Source organism: Podarcis muralis, chromosome 1 (genome assembly GCF_964188315.1).
Source record: "Podarcis muralis chromosome 1, rPodMur119.hap1.1, whole genome shotgun sequence".
NCBI classification, from domain to species: Eukaryota; Metazoa; Chordata; class Lepidosauria; order Squamata; family Lacertidae; genus Podarcis; species Podarcis muralis.
In genome coordinates this window covers 90,802,533-90,820,235 of record NC_135655.1, presented here as the reverse complement: position 1 = coordinate 90,820,235, position 17,703 = coordinate 90,802,533, and the positions used below count along the sequence as shown (strand labels likewise).

The 17,703-nt window shown below is 41.4% G+C and overlaps 1 protein-coding gene across 11 annotated transcripts in view; it reads left to right on the top strand.

Annotated features, from left to right (window-relative positions):
• SEMA5B (semaphorin 5B) overlaps window positions 1-17,703 on the top strand; it is a 358,315-nt gene that overhangs the window by 237,528 nt on the left and 103,084 nt on the right. For all 11 annotated transcript variants that reach the window (XM_077934877.1, XM_077934909.1, XM_077934914.1 and 8 more), the window contains one exon: window positions 12,235-12,297. In XM_077934877.1, the coding sequence (XP_077791003.1) occupies window positions 12,235-12,297 (63 nt within the window). The remainder of the gene's footprint in view (window positions 1-12,234; window positions 12,298-17,703) is intronic.

The following is a 17,703-nucleotide window of genomic DNA, read 5'->3' as shown; positions in this document are numbered from 1 at the left end:
GAGCATCATGACTGTGTAGATGGCAGAACCTGTGTGTCCCCAGCCCTAGACTGACAGTTTGCACTGCCATTTTTCATTTTACTCCACTCTGCATTGACAGTGTAGAAAACACTAACATGAAACATTTTACCGCATGGAATAATGTTTGCTGTTCTGCAAACACAGCCAACATCTCTGCAAATTCAAAGCCGAAGTATCATGTGTAATCCACGTCACTGGATTCAGGGGAACTTTGCAAACCCAAATAATCAGGCAATAAGGAAATACTTTCAATGTGTTGATGAAACTAGAATTTGCAAATATATGGTTGTGTTTGCAGAGGATCAAAGAGAGAGAACGCCAGTCAAATGCCTCTGTTGAATACAGCTATGCTTGATGGGTGAGAGGTAACTGATTTATGAGGTGCCAGATTGGTTTGAACTAGTAGTTGGCAGAACGGTAAAGAGATTATAATATCTGTGGACACTTGCATTGAGGCCAGTTGAAACAGCTAGGAACTTTTTGAGAATGTATTGAAATTCTGTTAGCCTAATGAAAATTTGCTCTGTGGAAATTACTGAGGAAGCTCCTCAGGGATATCCTGTAGGTCTAATAATCAGAAGTATGATGCCCGTTTACGTAAATGGGGAGAGACATATCAGACTTGTAAGGATGGGCTACCTTCTATAACTGTGCTTTCCTTCTTTTTTCTGTAAAAAACAAACTTCAATTATGTGATTTTCCCTATTATAAAAAGTGTTTTATGATTCTTTATGTATTTATTTATGAAAGCTTATATACTGTCTTCCATACCAATCCCAAGGCAGTTAGAAGACAATCCAATAAACACAATTTAAATCCAATAAGAACACTTTACAATAAATACAAATTGCAATGATAACAAGATTCAGTCACTAGATCAGTTATCAAAGCCTCAAGCAGCGAATCAAATTTCTCAAGGGAAGAGCAGATCATCAAGCCATGTTGTGAATAAGAACCTAAGGACTGGGATCAGAATTGCTGGATCAGACCAAAAGTCTATTCTGTCCAAGGTTTTTTGTTTTTGCTTCCAATGAGGACCATTTTGATGGAACATCATATTACTGTGGTTTTATGTTTGTGAAATGCAATTTTTTTTAAATGTCCAAAATATAGGGCCTAGATGAGTTCTAATTGGCTACTGCGAGAAGCGTTGTGATACGAAGCACAATATCAAAGAACCATTGAGACTCTTATGAAGGAAAGGCTTTTAAGGGAGAAAGGTAAACACCCTGTATTTCTTGAATACAGGTCAGAAAGTCAAAAGAGTCTGAAAGGATTGCAGACAAATGATTGCTCTGGATGCTGCTAGCTGGATAATTAAGGATCTCATAGCACAGAGGAGTTTGGGGAGATGCATCTCACCACTCAATGTGGGTGCAGAGTATCTGTCCCAAAGATGCTGCCTTTGGGCCAGGCTCTACTAGTCCTTTCCCCTTGGCAATTGGGAGCAAGTGCTCAAACCCCTTCCTCGCTGCTTTGTTATCTTATCCACAAGCTTGTCGGCACATGGTCAGAAAGATGTCAGCTCTACTGTACTGGTGGTCTTATACATGATGGTGCTGATGTTTTTCCGGGTGGAAGCCATGCAGGCTTGTTGCATCTGGCTGGGTACGAGGGAGATTTGATATTTGTCTTTCTGAATAGTGTCAATATCTTTGTTTTTCAATGGCAAGTGTTTTTGCATAGGATATTCAGGCAGCTGCCAAATACCCATTTCCAAAATGAAGCTAATGTCACCTTGCCTTTAGCTTCATTCCTGGTAGCGGAGTGTTCTTTTATAAGCTAAACATTAATTCCTCACTCCCACCATATTACATCAAGAGCGTGTCAGACTGGAATACTTGGAGGAAAGAAAAGGTGCAATAATGGAGAAATGTAAAGGCAATTTATATAAGTTTATACTCTGCATTTGTTTATTTCTCCAGCCTTTGGCCTTCCATGATGCTTTAGTGTAGTTCTTTTGAAGGGGAGACAGGTGGCTGTGGGAAATGGAGGGCAGAGCTCAGAAGGAAGCAAATTGGAAGAGAAATGGCAGCATGGCAAAAGAGCAGAGGAAGAGAAGACCAAAGGAGTTGGCAAAGAAATTCTTCTTTTTTTAAAAAAAGTAACCTTGGTGTTAGAGCTTTATTTGCAGAAGCAGCAAGTGAAATCTTCACTGACAAGGAGGGTTGCACAGATGGCTGTAGCATCAGGTGCTAATGCCTAACAGTGAAGAGGAAGAGAGTGCAACAAGACAAGCTGTAGGGATAGAGAAAGCAGTCAGTATAAAGGCATCTCTTCCCAGGGTTTCTGTGTGTGCGTGTGTGAGAATAATGTTAATGGAAGCTTTGGGAGGAATTTGGGGTGTTTGCAAAAGACAAGCTTTCCTTTTATCCAGATAACTGGTGAATGGATATCTTGTGAAGGGAGATTTCCCCTTAAAATTGAAGCATCTCATTTTATTTTACTTTTTACTAAAGTACAGTGGAACCTCTGGTTACGTACTTAATTCGTCCCGGAGGTCCTTTCTTAACCTGAAACTGTTCTTAACCTAAGGTACCACTTTAGCTAATGGTGCCTCCCGCTGCCGCTGCTCGATTTCTGTTCTCACCCTGAAGCAAAGTTCTTAACCCAAGGTACTATTTCTGGGTTAGCGGAGTCTGTAACCTGAAGCGTATGTAACCTGAAGCGTATGTAACCTGAAGTGTATGTAACCTGAAGCGTATGTAACCCGAGGTACCACTGTATCATATAGGCATTGCTTTGTCATGATTTGTCAGCTTCCAGAGTAACCCATTCTCTCTCTCTCTCTCTCTCTCTCTCTCTCTCTCCCTCCCTCCTCTGCCTTCTAATTTCTAACCTTTTTATGGATTAAATAAATATTGGAGGCTGTATTTTATTATCGTTCAGTGGAGGACCCCCCACCCTGAAGTTTTCCAAGCAAGCTACTCCTAGGGTCATGCTTTACTAGAGATATGTGCAATTTGTTGGAAAGGAAGACGTAAGGAAGGGAAGATACTCCAGGTCTCCAGGGTGCAATAGCTGTCATATTACTCCACCTCCTGCCCTACCTCTTATGTGTATAACTCAGTGGAGGAGGATGTAGCTGGCAGCCAATATTCAGCATTTCCTACATCAAACAAGTGTCTAAATCAGGGGTAGTCAACCTTTTTATACCTAACGCTCACTAATGCATCCTTCTTGATGGTAAAATTTCCTTACCGCCCACCAGTGCTTAATGGAAGGAGGATTCAGCTTGTGCCGTAGAACCCCCTACCGTCCACCTAGAGTCCTGAAACACCCACTAGTGGGCACTTAGACCCCTGGTCTAAGTAATGTGCCCTGGTAAGCTTTTGGGATGAGGTTATTTTGCATGTGTGCATTTGCTGCAGATTGAAGGAAAAGTAGAGGTCATGACTTAAACAGTCACCCATAGGACTGTTCCTAAATGCATTGAATATATTTTATAACTCCCACCACTGTATTTGGCTCAGCATCTTACAGGAAACATATGGAAACATCTATCCATCCAATTTCTTAATGGAAAACTGAAGAGAACAGTCTAGTTCTGAACCTGGCTGCAGACGAGGAGCAGCTTGTGTGGAAACACATATTTAATGTAAGCAAGAATTATAGCAGATGGGTGGCTTTGTAATTAAAGAATTCAGGAATTGAAGCTAGGTCTTCATTTTCCAGATTAAGTCAGAAACACATCTTGTTTTCTTACAGCTTCTCTCCCCCCCCCCACCTTCTTAATATTGGTCAAAATCAATTCATCTAGCAAAATGAAGCCCAACAGGAGTTGTCTAGATGCTTATTCAGGCTGGCACAAACACAGAGCTGAATTAATTGTGAACTGCTGTTGAACTTGGTAGAACCAGATGTAATGCAAGGTTGTATCGGTGGCAGCGATACAAATGAATGCAGATAGTCTGATGCAAGTGGTTTATGCTCTGCTTATTTGCTACTAGGTAGCTCCATCTGAGTGTAAACCTGACCCCAGAAAGTCCCTTTTCTCCTTGTAATTCTATAAGTATTCATAGATGAGGAATACTACCAAATAGGACATGTTATCTTGCTTTGGAGCATGTTACCAAGTAAGCCTTTCCTTGACTTCCCCTTCACTTTATTGATGATCCTTTCTGCCATTTTCTCCGTTTCCATTATTTACCAGAAACTTCCCTTAAGAGTTTCCCTTTAATTCATGTCAATTTCTTATCTGTACAAAGTAGTCACAATCTGTCATTTAGCTAAAGAGCCTCTGGGTTCTCTTTAGCCTCTGGGTTCTTACTCAGAGTCCAAACAAATTATCAGCCCACCCACAAAAGTCTCACAAGAAGAGTTATTGGACACAATGGTCTTTCACTCTAGGCTTGCTTTTTATGGGCAGACCCAAGGTGGATGGTACTTCCTTAGGCAACCCATAACTGTGTCCCATGCAGCTGCACTCTCTACATCCAGTTCCAGATGCAGCACTTTTTTTGAGTTTCCCAGAGGGTCTGGAGGATGGGAAAGGTGCCCCCTTCCACTCACAGTTCTTTCTTCACCCTCTGTCCTCTCCTCTTCTTCCTCCAGCTATGAATGGTATATGCATGTGGGCGTGTGTGTGTGTGTGTGTGTGTGTGTGTGTGTGTAGAGAGAGAGAGAGAGAGAGGTTGGGCTGTGTATGTGAAGAACCAAACAAATAAAACAAAAAGCATCTATTGTGAGCCTGTTTGCAGGAGGGGCACCTTGGAGGCCCTACGATCCATGAGTCTTGTTGGGAACAGGCCCAAATGGGAGCCCCAGTTAAGGACAAGATAGTCAAAAGTTCAGGAACTTCAGCTTTACAGTGGTACCTCGGGTTACAGACACTTCAGGTTACAGACTCCGCTAACCCAGAAATATTACCTCAGGTTAAGAACTTTGCTTCAGGATGAGAACAGAAATCGTGCAGCAGTGGCGCAGCGGCAGCGGGAGGCCCCATTAGCTAAAGTGGTGCTTCAGGTTAAGAACAGTTTCAGGTTAAGAATGGATCTCCGGAACGAATTAAGTTCTTAACCTGAGGTACCACTGTATTGAGTTTAGGTCCTTGATACCGATACAGGTCGCTATTCTCCCAGTCCTTTCCCCTAGGCAAGACTAGAATCAGGTATGCCAAGGGATCAGGCTAGTTCTTCCTCAGGAATCTTCAGCCCTGTGTCTTATCCATTAATATAAGCTGTAGCCTTCAAGAATTCAGTCTAGTACCAGTAAGCTTCATTTTTTCAGTAGGCTAGTTGGTGTCCATGACATTTGAATCAAGGACTCTGTCTCTACTCTTATAGCTATATAAAGGCTATCTTTAATGACAACTTGTTTAAAACACCAGATAAGGCGAAGTGACCCAAAATACTATTGACATTATGACAAAAAGAAGCTATAAAAAATCTTCTGACAAAGGCTGAGGCAGCCACATCATTTATCCATCAGTGATGGATAAGTCTGAAGTTGATCCAAAGCTTGGTGACTGACAGTGACCATATGATTCATGAATTACTACATAAAATCAAGATTTTGAAGCACATTTTCCCATAAAAATACTAATTTAATAAATTGTAGCTAAAGTATACACATTGTAATATCTGAGGGCGGCTTCTACCACATTTGCCTCTGTGGATTTCCAGTCACTTTGAGTGTGGGTTTTAGTTGTAAAACTTGGGCTTTAAAATAGTTGTATTTTTCTTAAAGGTGGGTGTTGGGAGGCACAGAACCAGGGCCAAATGTGGACCTTCAGACAGCTCTATCTGGGCCTGGCCATGCCCCACTCTCCAAGTTGCACCTGCACTGGTCCCACTCCAGACCATTATTGAGTGCTGCTGTCTGACTGGAAAGTGTCCTTGAACTGTGATAGTGATCTATTCTTTGCCTGGATGGAGGATGGAAAGGTGTCTGTGTGTTTAGAAATCTTGGATTTATGTGTGGCCTACTGTACAAAGATAAGAATCACATCCACTACTATACCCACTTTTGCCTCAGGCCCCATCCACTACTGGTTTGCCCCCACACTCCAGAAGGTTCCCCTTGAGCAAATGCAGCCTCCCTATGGGGCACTGCAGTTGTTGGTTAAAAAATTGCCGCCCCCCCCCCCCGCCGCTTAAAGGTCCTCCTGTATAGGAGGGTTAGAAGATCAAAGGTTGAATGTTTAAGGGGATGTTTTGTTCAGGAGGTTCTGCCCTAAAGGGCCAAAGTTTCAGCCTAGGAAACTGGCAGTAGAGGGGGGGAAATGAAAGTATAGCTTGCAGTATACTTTCCTGATTGGCTGGAAGAGTTAGGGGCGGGCGGAATGAAAATGTATTCGATATAAATTAAGCTAGAAAATTGGGCAAGTCAGATAGTTGAGAGTCAGATACTTGAAGAGATGCAGACAGAAGGAACTAGAAGGGCTCAGAAGCTGAAGTGAGGGATGCAAATTGATAAGTATTGACTCGGTTAGAAAAATTGTGTCGAACTGGTGTAGGTGGAAGCATTTATCTGCTTGTTTACTCAAACTGTACAATGGATTGATCTTGTAAAATCGTTTTCTCAGACTGTTTATCTTATTGCCTTACTAAAACTTTATGTAAAAGCGTAATTTGTCTTGGAAAAAGTTGGTCTGAGGTCTTGTTGTTTACTCCATGCCTCAGTGCTTTAGCCAGTATAGGGAGTATGTTGGGCCAGCTAATGTACAGGAAGTTATAGGGACTGTTTAGTGAGTGTAGCCTGAGGGAAATGAAATATATTCGTTTGGTGGCAGTGTTGAAGTTAAGAAGAAGGAAGGGTTGGCTTGTCTGGTTTGCTTGCCTGCCTTCCCACTCATAGTGAGGGCTATGGCTGAGGCCCACACAGCCCTCCAGTGCCTACTGTCACAAGTGAAGAGTTGTTGTTGTTGTTGTTGTTGTTTAGTCATTTAGTTGTCTCCGACTCTTCGTGACCCCCTGGACCAGAGCACGCCAGGCACTCCTGTCTTCCACTACCTCCCGCCGTTTGGTCAAACTCATGCTGGTAGCTTCGAGAACACTGTCCAACCATCTCGTCCTCTGTCGTCCCCTTCTCCTTGTGCCCTCCATCTTTCCCAACATCAGGGTCTTTTCCAGGGAGTCTTCTCTTCTCATGAGGTGGCCAAAGTATTGGAGCCTCAGCTTCAAGATCTGTCCTTCCGGTGAGCACTCAGGGCTGATTTCCTTAAGAATGGATAGGTTTGATCTTCTTGCAGTCCATGGGACTCTCAAGAGTCTCCTCCAGCACCATAATTCAAAAGCATCAATTCTTCAGCGATTAGTCTTAATTCCGGCTTGGGATTCATCCAGCCCAGCCTTTCGCATGATGAATTCTGCATATAAGTTAAATAAGCAGGGAGACAATATACAGCCTTGACGTACTCCATTCCCAATTTTGAACCAATCAGTTGTTCCATATCCAGTTCTAACTGTAGCTTCTTGTCCCACAGAGATTTCTCAGGAGACAGATGAGGTGATCAGGCACTCCCATTTCTTTAAGAATTTGCTATAGTTTGCCGTGGTCGACAAAGTCAAAAACTTTTGCATAGTCAATGAAGCAGAAGTAGATGTTTTTTCTGGAACTCTCTAGCTTTCTTCATAATCCTGCGCATGTTTACATCACAATTGTCTGGTTTGTTTTGTTTTAAATATATTGCCAGTTGCCTTGAGAACTTTGGCTAATAGGCTAGTGATAAATATTTCAAATAAATATTTGCATTCAATTGTCACATATATTGTGTTATTCCTTTCATTGCTTCATGCCGCAGTACTGAGCTAGCAGAGCAATTGAAAATGGGTGGGGTGGGGGAGAAAGGGAAGAGGGTTTATCCCATGTGGAAGATCCAACAAATACCTGGGCACCAGTGGAGTGGAAGGTAGGGTGGAATTTCCCCACTCCATTTTCACCTCCTTTTTAGGGCTGATGTTTTCTTTTCTGGGGAAAAAATATCAGGACTGATGGGAGGGGATCTGTCACTGTATGGTGATCCACCCCCCAGAACACCCCCTTTTCACAGGTACCACCACAAGAGTACTGGTGTTGTAGGGGCAAGTGTGCTCGATTTTTAATTTTCTTGCATTCCAGCATTTAAAGTACACTGACTAGTTCTGTATGTAACTTTGCCGTTTAATTTTTCTATGTTCTTGGATGTATTTCATCAGCCTTCTCCTGGAGCATCAGTACTCCTTTATTAAGATCACTCTGTCTCTTTGGTCTTATCTGTTGTACTTGAGACTCTGTACATAAAAGGAATGTCATAGTTCCTGTTCATGAGGTTTTCAATTTACCATGCAGTTGGCATTAAATAAGCAAACATTAAGTGATAGTGGTGCTAATAGTGTCGTCACATTTTATAAAATGATTTCTGCTGACATAAAAGGCTGGTTGAAGCGTATCTTTCAAGCTAAGATTCTTGAGGGGACCTAACGGGAACTTTCAGTGCGTCGAAAGGGTTGGGAAATGAGGTTGTCAAAAGCTTTATTACACAATTGTGATGTAAAGGTTCACTGGATCTGCAGGAGCCCATAAAGAAGTACAGCAGTGTCAAGCTGTCTTCTTGGAGGAACATAAAGAAAGATACTAAAACTGGGAGAGGAAAGATGGCAGCCAAAGGAGAACAGTTAATGAAGGGAGATTAATGTTTTTCATGAAGGAAATGTAGATAGGAGGTGACTTTTGAAGGAAAGGGAGGAAGTTTGCGTGCCATACTAGTACGTTGTGGAGAAAGAGATCTGAGGAATTGTGTCAGTGTGTGTTAGATCATTATTAGGGGCAAGATTCATCAGGCCGTTTTGCCAGCAGCATTAATTTTCCTCTAGAGTACCAGGGTTTCTTAGTCTTTGTCCGTTTCCCTCTCAACATACCCCAGGCATATTCAGAGGCCTAGTAAAACATAGCTTGCCCTTCCTTTCTGCTTAATTGCCCCCTTGACTATAATTAAAGCTGAATTGACTAATGGAGCAGTCACCAGCAACATGTTCCCATAATTTTCTCTGTTGTCAATGGTTTCTATTATCAACAGATCTCACTGTGCTACTTGCTGATGTTAGACGAATTTAAGGACAGTGTTGCTCTCACACAGCCATGGGAATGCCATTCTTTGATATGAACTTAGGTGTTTGTGTGTATACTTATATATTCTACAGAGTCCACTAACTTCCATCAGTACAGTTCCCAGAGAGGCCAGAGTATTTACCTTCTGAGTTGTATTGGTTGCTGAAAGTAAAAACAATAACATAAAATCTTGTTTCATTTTGTCCTGTCAAGTGTTGTCAAGCTAAACTCGGCTAGTAATGGAGAATGTATCTGGGTGTTTCTGAAATGGGAAGAGAAGCCATCTCATGTCTGGAGGTTGTTAGAGTGGGTTTTGTTTTTCCTTTTAGCTTGTCAAAAATTGATGTGAGGTTAGAAAACATTGCATCTTTCTGGCAACAGATACGACTATGTGAAAAACTTTAGTATTTAATCTTCTTTCTGCTTTAGTTGTATGTATGGGGGTGGAATATGGTGAGGTGGAACATTTGTTCTCCTCAATATGACATGAGATGGATTTTTGTCCTGTTTTTAAGTTTAGGGAAATTTTGTTTCTAGAATGAAATGATTGGGTGTGCTCAAACAAAACACTAAGCTATGGTGTAACATCATGAGACTGGGCCTAGGTTCTGCTTTCATTAATTAAAAAAGAAAGAAAGGGAGGAGGGGAAAGAATGAGAATGTGTTTTCTAAAACACAGGTCCAAACCCCAAACTGTTATTAGATGCGGCCAATGGCCCAGTTTGTGCTAATGGCAGATAATAATATTTCAGGGGAGAATGGCTTCTTAGGTTCACAGGGCAGTTTAGGTGGCTTTTCAAAATAAATTTGTTTAAGCGTGCCTGTTTGTTCACTGTAATTATGTTGTGCTTTCAATGTAAATTCTTACAGAATAGCGAAGTCCTGTAAGTCATTGGGACTTCATTATTTGGGGTATTCAAACTCCTTATTTATGAAATGTCATTTTGACATACTGTACAAAGAGTATTAACAGAGTTAACTTGTCATAAACTCTCATTTTGCTTAACTTTACAGAAAATCTCAGTTTGCATAATTTGCACCCAAAGCTCAATATAAAAGAAGAAAAGAAACAGAAAACATCAAACCAGAAAATAATACCTCTATTTAATATTCCCCTTTTTGCTCATAGTATCTTGTTTAATGGAAAGAGTAAACTGCCATAAAAATTAAGATTTACAGCCAAACGAAATGGAAGTTAAGTAATATGACTACCGTAGTGTAACACTCCCAATGTGAACATTTGCCCTGCAAAGTCTGTTCCTAATCTCACTTGTGCAGTCACATATGCCTGCACCCACATGCCACCCACCTTCAGACAACCTTATCTACCCCCCATTCCTGCAGCTTGAGTCTCTCTTATGGCCATTCCCATCTTGGCTGCTTCTTATATCAATCCTCAGTTAGCTATAAACTCCGCAAATTATAAATGGAGACAAACATGCGCAAAGGAGGCTTATAAGAAACATTCATTTATTTTTCCCTAGTTTAAAATGGCGGGATGCTAGGTTCAATTCCAGAATGTGAAGCAGCAGATAATTCTCCCCAGCACACTTTGAGATTATTCTTCAGTTCAGCATTGTGTTATTAGTTCAAATGAAAAGATGGTTACTTAACCAATTCTTGGCTTAGGTACAGCTCCCCTGATTCTAGACTGATGCTCAATCATAGTAAGAACAAGCTTATACCCTGTATGTTGGGTTTCTCTGCAGTTTATTATTTTCAAGGTAAATATGTAAATAAGAGCAGGAGGTGACTATCTCTGCTATGTTATGATGGCTGGATTCAAATATCTGCTTAGCCATTCATTATGGCACTTTTTCTCAGCCTAAGCTACTGCATGGAGATTTGTTTGCTTTTGTTCCAGATGGGATGATCGCCTTATATACCATCCTGGGCTCTCTGGGAGAGAAATAGGATACAAATTCAATAAGTGAAATAGTTTAGGTCATAATACATTTAAAATAAGTCGCCCTGTAAAATTGGAACTGGAAAGGTAACAGAGGAGAGAAAATCCTGTAATGTTAAGGAGTGTAGAGGAAGGTGTAAGTGAGCTCCTAAAGATTAGTGATTGATATGGTGATTCTCTGTAATGATCTCAGCCACCCACTGAACTTTTCATGCTTCTCCATGTCATGTGCTGTCCACTGTGTTGGATAAAGTATGTGTTTGTTTTCTATGAACTGGTCAAATTGTTGGAGAGTGTTAGCCAGCCACAGCTCCCCACTTACTTATAAGTGGCCAGTGCTAGAACTCAGCCACAGCTACTTTGGTCATAACTGAATGTGAGCCCAGAACTAAACTGGAGGTATATATTTGTCTGAGGGGCAAAACAAATGAGATGTAGGAGGGAGCCTTAATCCAGGATCTCATGCATTTTTAAATAAAAATTAGTAGTGGCTGGGGAACTCTGTGGGGTTTAATCCTTTCCCTGTGAACTATTTTCCTGTTTGAAACTATACAAAACAACAACAACAACCCACTACCAGCTTTTGTTTGTTTGTTTGTTTGTTTTGGTTTTTTGCCCCATGGAAGATACCTAGAGGTACTAGGTGGGTACTTGGAAGTTTTTCACTCAAGACAAAGAGGAACTTTGGGGATGGTTGATTTTAATCAGGGAGGTCATACAGGGAGAAGGGACTAAATTCCCCTCTTCAACTCCTGCATCTGTTATTAATTTCAAATTCAAACATGGAAGACCTTGATCATGGATTTCTTAGCTCTAGGCTTGGCCCTGGGCACCCAAGACAAAGCACACACAACGCTATGATAAATGCAGCATGAATGATGGAAATGTGTTGAGATTTCAGAACATTCTCCATTCTTGGGATTTTCATATGAATGAAGTCCTTTGGAAAAGTTTGAGCTAAAGTTTGAGCTAGTTAAGGCTGAATTATAAAGTGTTGTTGCATTTATATGAACATGTAGAAACCATTCTTTCCGATGTTCGTATGATTTATGCCTCGGCCCCTAGAGGGTTTATCTCCTTTATTGATTGCTTCTTCTTTGCACTCTGTAAGAGTGATGCAAAAAAGAGAATCTACCACAATGTCTGCTGCTGCAAATTGGCTGGTGTAGCTCACTTTTAGATATTCCCCTGTGTCTTCAAATGAGAGCTGCCCCCCAAAAAACAAAACAATAGTGCATGGTACCGTTATATAACTTTTCTCTGTTTTGGTTCCCCAGGCGACAGAATGGGGTTCAGATGAAGACACCAGGAGATCATGTCAGAGTAAAGGAAAAACTGAGGTATGTTCACCACCTACCCCCCCCCCCTGCATACAGCCATAGTTAACTGATTTTTATACCACTTGGGAATGTTCACAACAAAACATCTGATGTCAGAAGTCTGATATGATGCTACCATAACATATGTGAAATACGTATATATAAAACGCTGGTAGTTCCTTATGACCCACAGTACAATTATTCCATGAGAATTTAAGATTGTTTACTTCTGGAGGTGGTACAATTTGTTGCAGGTCATGGAACAGAATGGTGTCAGGCTAGGAGTGTGGTTTACTGCAGAATAGATGATGCTAAAGCCAGAATTTCTTACAGTGTTCAGCATCAGATGTCTGGAGCTCAGCAACATGAGCCTTCTTTGTTTTTACTGTAACTGCAGAAGAGCACCTTTCTGTAACTAAAGCTGTGTCCATGCTCCAGCTCACTCTGCATCCATGGTACTTCCACCACTGGTTTGGGAGCACTGCTCACACAATGTCAGCCACGATCCCTATCTATCCAGCCAAATCTTATGAAATACTATGTTTTGATGCATTTCCCCCACCCAATCCGGCTTGGATCTGAGTTGAGTAAAAGAGTGTGTTAACTGCATTTTTACCTGGTAATGGGAACACAGTCTGAGATGCTTAAGTGGCAGCCTACAGGCATTATTCACCCAATATCTTCTCCTGCTTGGTCCTGCCAATATCTTCTAGCTCAGAGGTTGCTTGGTGACTTAGGTCCTATTCCAACTATGCTACCCACAGTTACTAGGTCCTAATTAGAAATGTGTTAAGGGGATTCACATAATCGCCTAGCTGGCCTGGGCAGTTTTGTATAGGAACTTAATTATCTTTCAGGTAGCCTGGGCCCAAGCCATACAGGGCTTTATAGGTCATAACCAGCACTTCGAATTATGGCTAGAAGCAAACCAATAGCCAGTGAAACTGTTTTAACAAGGGAGTGACATGCTTCCTGTCGTGAGCCCCAGTCAGCTGTCTGAGTGCAGCATTTTGGGCCATCTGAAGCTTCTGAACACTTTTCAAAGGCAGCCCTATGTGGGGCATGTTACAGTAGTCCAGCCAGGATGTAACTAACCTTTTGAACTGCATCTTTTGCTTTAAGCTCTCTTGTGCAACACTCCACTAACCCTACCTGTCCTAGTCCTTTTCCAGACTGCACCTGCCGCCTTCCATGTGTTTAGATAGCCTTTCCAATGCTGATGTTAGTGCTATCCTGCTGAGTCCCTTTCCTACTGATTTGGATAGTCCCAGCCCTGGTTATGCAAGCGAGCTGTGTAAGCCTCTGTATGTTTGCTTTGTCTTAGTTACACATGGAGATTTCATTTGTTTTCTTGGCTTGGGAAGGTTCCCCAGGACATAGCTTGACAAAAAAATTGCCCTAGACAGAAAGGACAATGCCGTACCTTTTCCAAATGGTTGAGCTTATTTCCTTCATTCTTTCCCTGCGGAATGCAGTATAAGTCCTCTCTGTCTTCCGTAAAAATGGTTTGTAAGTCTTGGCAATAAAGAATCTTGCAGACATTAAAAACAAACAAGAGACAGAAAATCATTAGTAAATCCTGTTTGGTATCTTCTGCACGCCAGGAGAAGACAGCTTGGCTGGGATGCTGGGCAAAACTGATTAATGAAATTGTTTGTCTAAAGAAATAAATATAAATATCTGAGAGCGTGTTAATAACAGTGTTTTGCAGCCTGCAAGGTGTTCAAAGAAAATTAGGACAGGCGGCAGCAAACACATTACAATCGTCTCCCTGCAGTCCTGAATGAAATTTCTTTGAAAAGGCAGGCTGGAGCAGAGCTTTCTTTTTTTCTTTTTCTTTTTCTTTTTCTCTTTCTCTTTTTCTTTTTTCCTTTGCTTTTCCTTCCGCCCCAGTCACCAGACTTCCAAATACAGTCTGTAACCAGGTTGCTTTCTTATGATGCTATTGGAAAACCATGGACTCTAGCTGTCTGGTAACAAAATGCTTGTTGCAGAAAGCCCATTGGAAATAATTTCCTGGCATGTTAGGAGGTGGACTGCCTTTATATGTTTCAGGTCCTGTTTTCCCGGTTGGCTTTTATGCAGTCGCAGGGGACCTTTCTTTCTCCTGCCATGTATTTCCTGCTGAGGTTTTTTTGTATCTTTGGTCCCATATGAACAGCTAACGCAAATGCTGCCTGCACTGGATTGTCGGCCAAAAACCTGAGGTTAAGGGGTCATAATTCGTTGCCATTTCTCTAGGATATATTTTGCCATGAGCTATTGAGAGCTTTTAAAAACGTTTATTTTGTGATAATAGTGAAGTTAATAAATGAAAGGAGCGTACAGACCAAGGATAGGAAACCTGTGGCTCTCTAGATGCTGCTGAACTTCAAGTCCCATCAGCTCTAGCCAGCCTAGCCCAATGGTGATGGGAGTAGAGGTAGATGGATTGTGGGCTTGATATGGTCTCGTTTGAAATAGCTTCCTGTGCTCCTGTGAACCAAGTTTTCTTTTTATATCAAGCACAGTTATTAGTTGAAATATACATCTGTAGGACAAGAAGGAGAAATTTTGTAAATGTTAATTAAGTATATATATTGGAATTTATTTAATAGTTTACTAAATGCACCCCATTAAGTTCTAGGGGGTTCATTTAAATCATGGGTAGCAAACTAAGGCCCGGGGCCTGGATCAGACCCAATCGCCTTCTAAATCTGACCCGCTGACAGTCCGGGAATCAGTGTGTTTTTACATGAGTAGAATGTGTCCTTTTATTTAAAATGCATCTCTGGGTTATTTGTGGGGCATAGGAATTCGTCCTTTTTTACCCTTCAAAATATAGTCCTGCCTACCACATGGTCTGAGGGGCAGTGGACCGGCCCATGGCTGAAAACGTTTGCTGACCCCTGATTTAAATGTAAGAATCTTGAGATGCAAAAATCAGATTTTAGGCTCTAGAAACCTTGAAGCTATGGTTTGACTCAAAATAAGTCTTTTAACAGATCCCTTTCCTTACTGCTTAGTTTTGGGATGTGTTGTGCTTTCCTTTGGTGAAGTAGACCAAGCAAAATCATCATAAATCCTGCTTCTTCATGTGTAATTCAGCCAAAAATGCTTCTTCTGAGCTTTTTGCCTGAAGGACACCTACAAAGACTGAAAATATTTGACAAGACCAGATTTAAAAGTGATAGTAGGTGTGTAAATGAAACTTTACCTGTTCTGTTGATTTATATGCAGGCAGATTTGCCTTTGAATCAGGTGCCAGATACCAATTTAACTGGATTTCATTTGCAAGCATCTGACCGCCAGCGCATTCTGCACTTATGCCTTAGATTCCTGCCATGCATAGAGGCAGGCCACATGATTCAAATGCGATATGTGTTGCCCAGCATGGGTAAATGTATTTTCTACAGCAAACAGTGCTGTTAATGCAGAATAAGCTGGTAGACTGAGGTGGTAAAATTATACATTGTGACATTTCAGAATACAGGTGGAGGTGAACTGTGGTTTTATTATTGCTTACCTCTGTATAAAAAGCTCTCTGTAGGTAGTATACAAACACATCAGGGAAAGGGGCCATGCTAAACCTTTCTTGGCCGAGTTGATAAGTTTACTCTCTTACAGTGTAGCTGGGGGAGAGCCAGAAGGGTGAGATCACAGAATTCAGCTCAGAGCCTTTGTTTCTTAAGGCTCCATCTGATAGGCCAATGTACAATAACCCACAGTTTATCTATTTCTGGAAGATTATGAGCTGAATCACCACAGCTGAAGTCTTGCTTCCAGGCTGAGAGGTATTTCAAATCTGATCCCTGGGTATCTGATCAAGACATAATGGAATTGAAAAGTGAGGCATGTGAAGCATCTCCAAGGAACATTGTGGTCTTGACATGCTCATTCTGAATGCTCCCTCGGCCAGCTCTGGTGGTTCAGATCCCGCTATCTGCACAATAGAGTCTCTCCGTATCCTTGATAAATACATCCCCAAACACCAAGCACGTATGGTGCCTTGTACATAGGCAACGCTATGATGCCATTTGTTATGGATAGCCTTTCAATGAGTTGGTTTCCATATCACAAATGAAAGAGTGGGATCTTTCTTTCCCACCAAGGTGATTTGGAGTGCTTTTGCATTCCTGATATGCCGAAACAACATCTCCCAGGAAATGTTTGCCACCAGGCAGGCTTGTGACATGGGATGTAGAAATAAAGTTTTTGCTCAAGAGGAAAGAGGCTGGTGCTTCCAATTTATAATAGTTTTGTCCAAGCTGCAGTACATCAGAGAATGAATTTTAAAAATTAGAACTGTAACCCAAAATACTGTAGCCTCTTACGGTAGGTGGCCCATCTTCCCTGACCACTGGTCCTGCTAGCTAGGGATGATGGTAGTTGTAGTCCCCAAACAGCTGGAGGGCCAAGTCTGGCCATCACTTCTCTAGGGGAAGGAGGAAAAGGCATAGTTTTTTCTCAAGCTATCTAACTCTTATGTATTGGGGAGAGTAATATCCATACCAAAGTCACTGTATGGCTCTATTGCTGTTTATGGGCTGGATGGGAAGCAGTGCTTCTCTCTTGCCTTTTATGTAGGCAGTGGGAGCAGCCCCACTTGTAATTTAACAAATGTCATCCCATTCTGCAGTGGACTAAGCATCACCATAGTTTTGTGTCCATGTTGCTTGAATTTAGCCGATATATTAAGTTCCAGTTTCCAGATGGTGAAAGTGACAATCAGACAAAGGTATTGATCATTATGAACGAAATATACTGAATATTTTTTTTCCAGGTGATTGAGTCATATGTTGTCTCCCACCCCAGTTTGCCAATAATCTAATTACGTTTTATAGAATATATTACACATGGATTGTTAGTTTTATGAAGGTTCATTTTCCAGATTGCTTAGTGCTGAATTATAACAAACGCTTCAGCAAAGACTTCTTGTATTATGTTTACATTCACTGCAACCTGACTCTTTCCAATTTTAATCCTTTAAAAGAAGATTTGACAAATTCATGGAGGAAAGGCTATTGATGGCTGCAAACCATCATGGCCATATTCTGCCTTCACTATTGGAAGCAGTGTGCCTCTGAAAACTAGGTGCTGGGAAGGACAGGTGAGGAAAGTGCCATTGCACTGTGGTCCTACTTGTTGGCTTTACATAGGCATCTGGTTGGCTACTGTGAGAACAGGGTGAGCTTTTTGCCTGATCATCAGGGCTCCATTTATTTTATTATGGTCTTAACTTAACCCCGCTACTCATTGAACAACTTCATTGTCAAATGGTTGATTATCTTAGCCTTGTTAGGTAAGCTTTTTAAATCCTCACCAAAAATAGTTGTCAGTAACTGTAGTTCCACACCTGCTTTGTGCTCCTTGTACCTTTGGGATTATAAGACTTTTGAAAGGGCTGTGCTTTCCATTAAAGCAGATGCTTAAAGTTTTGGCTATCTT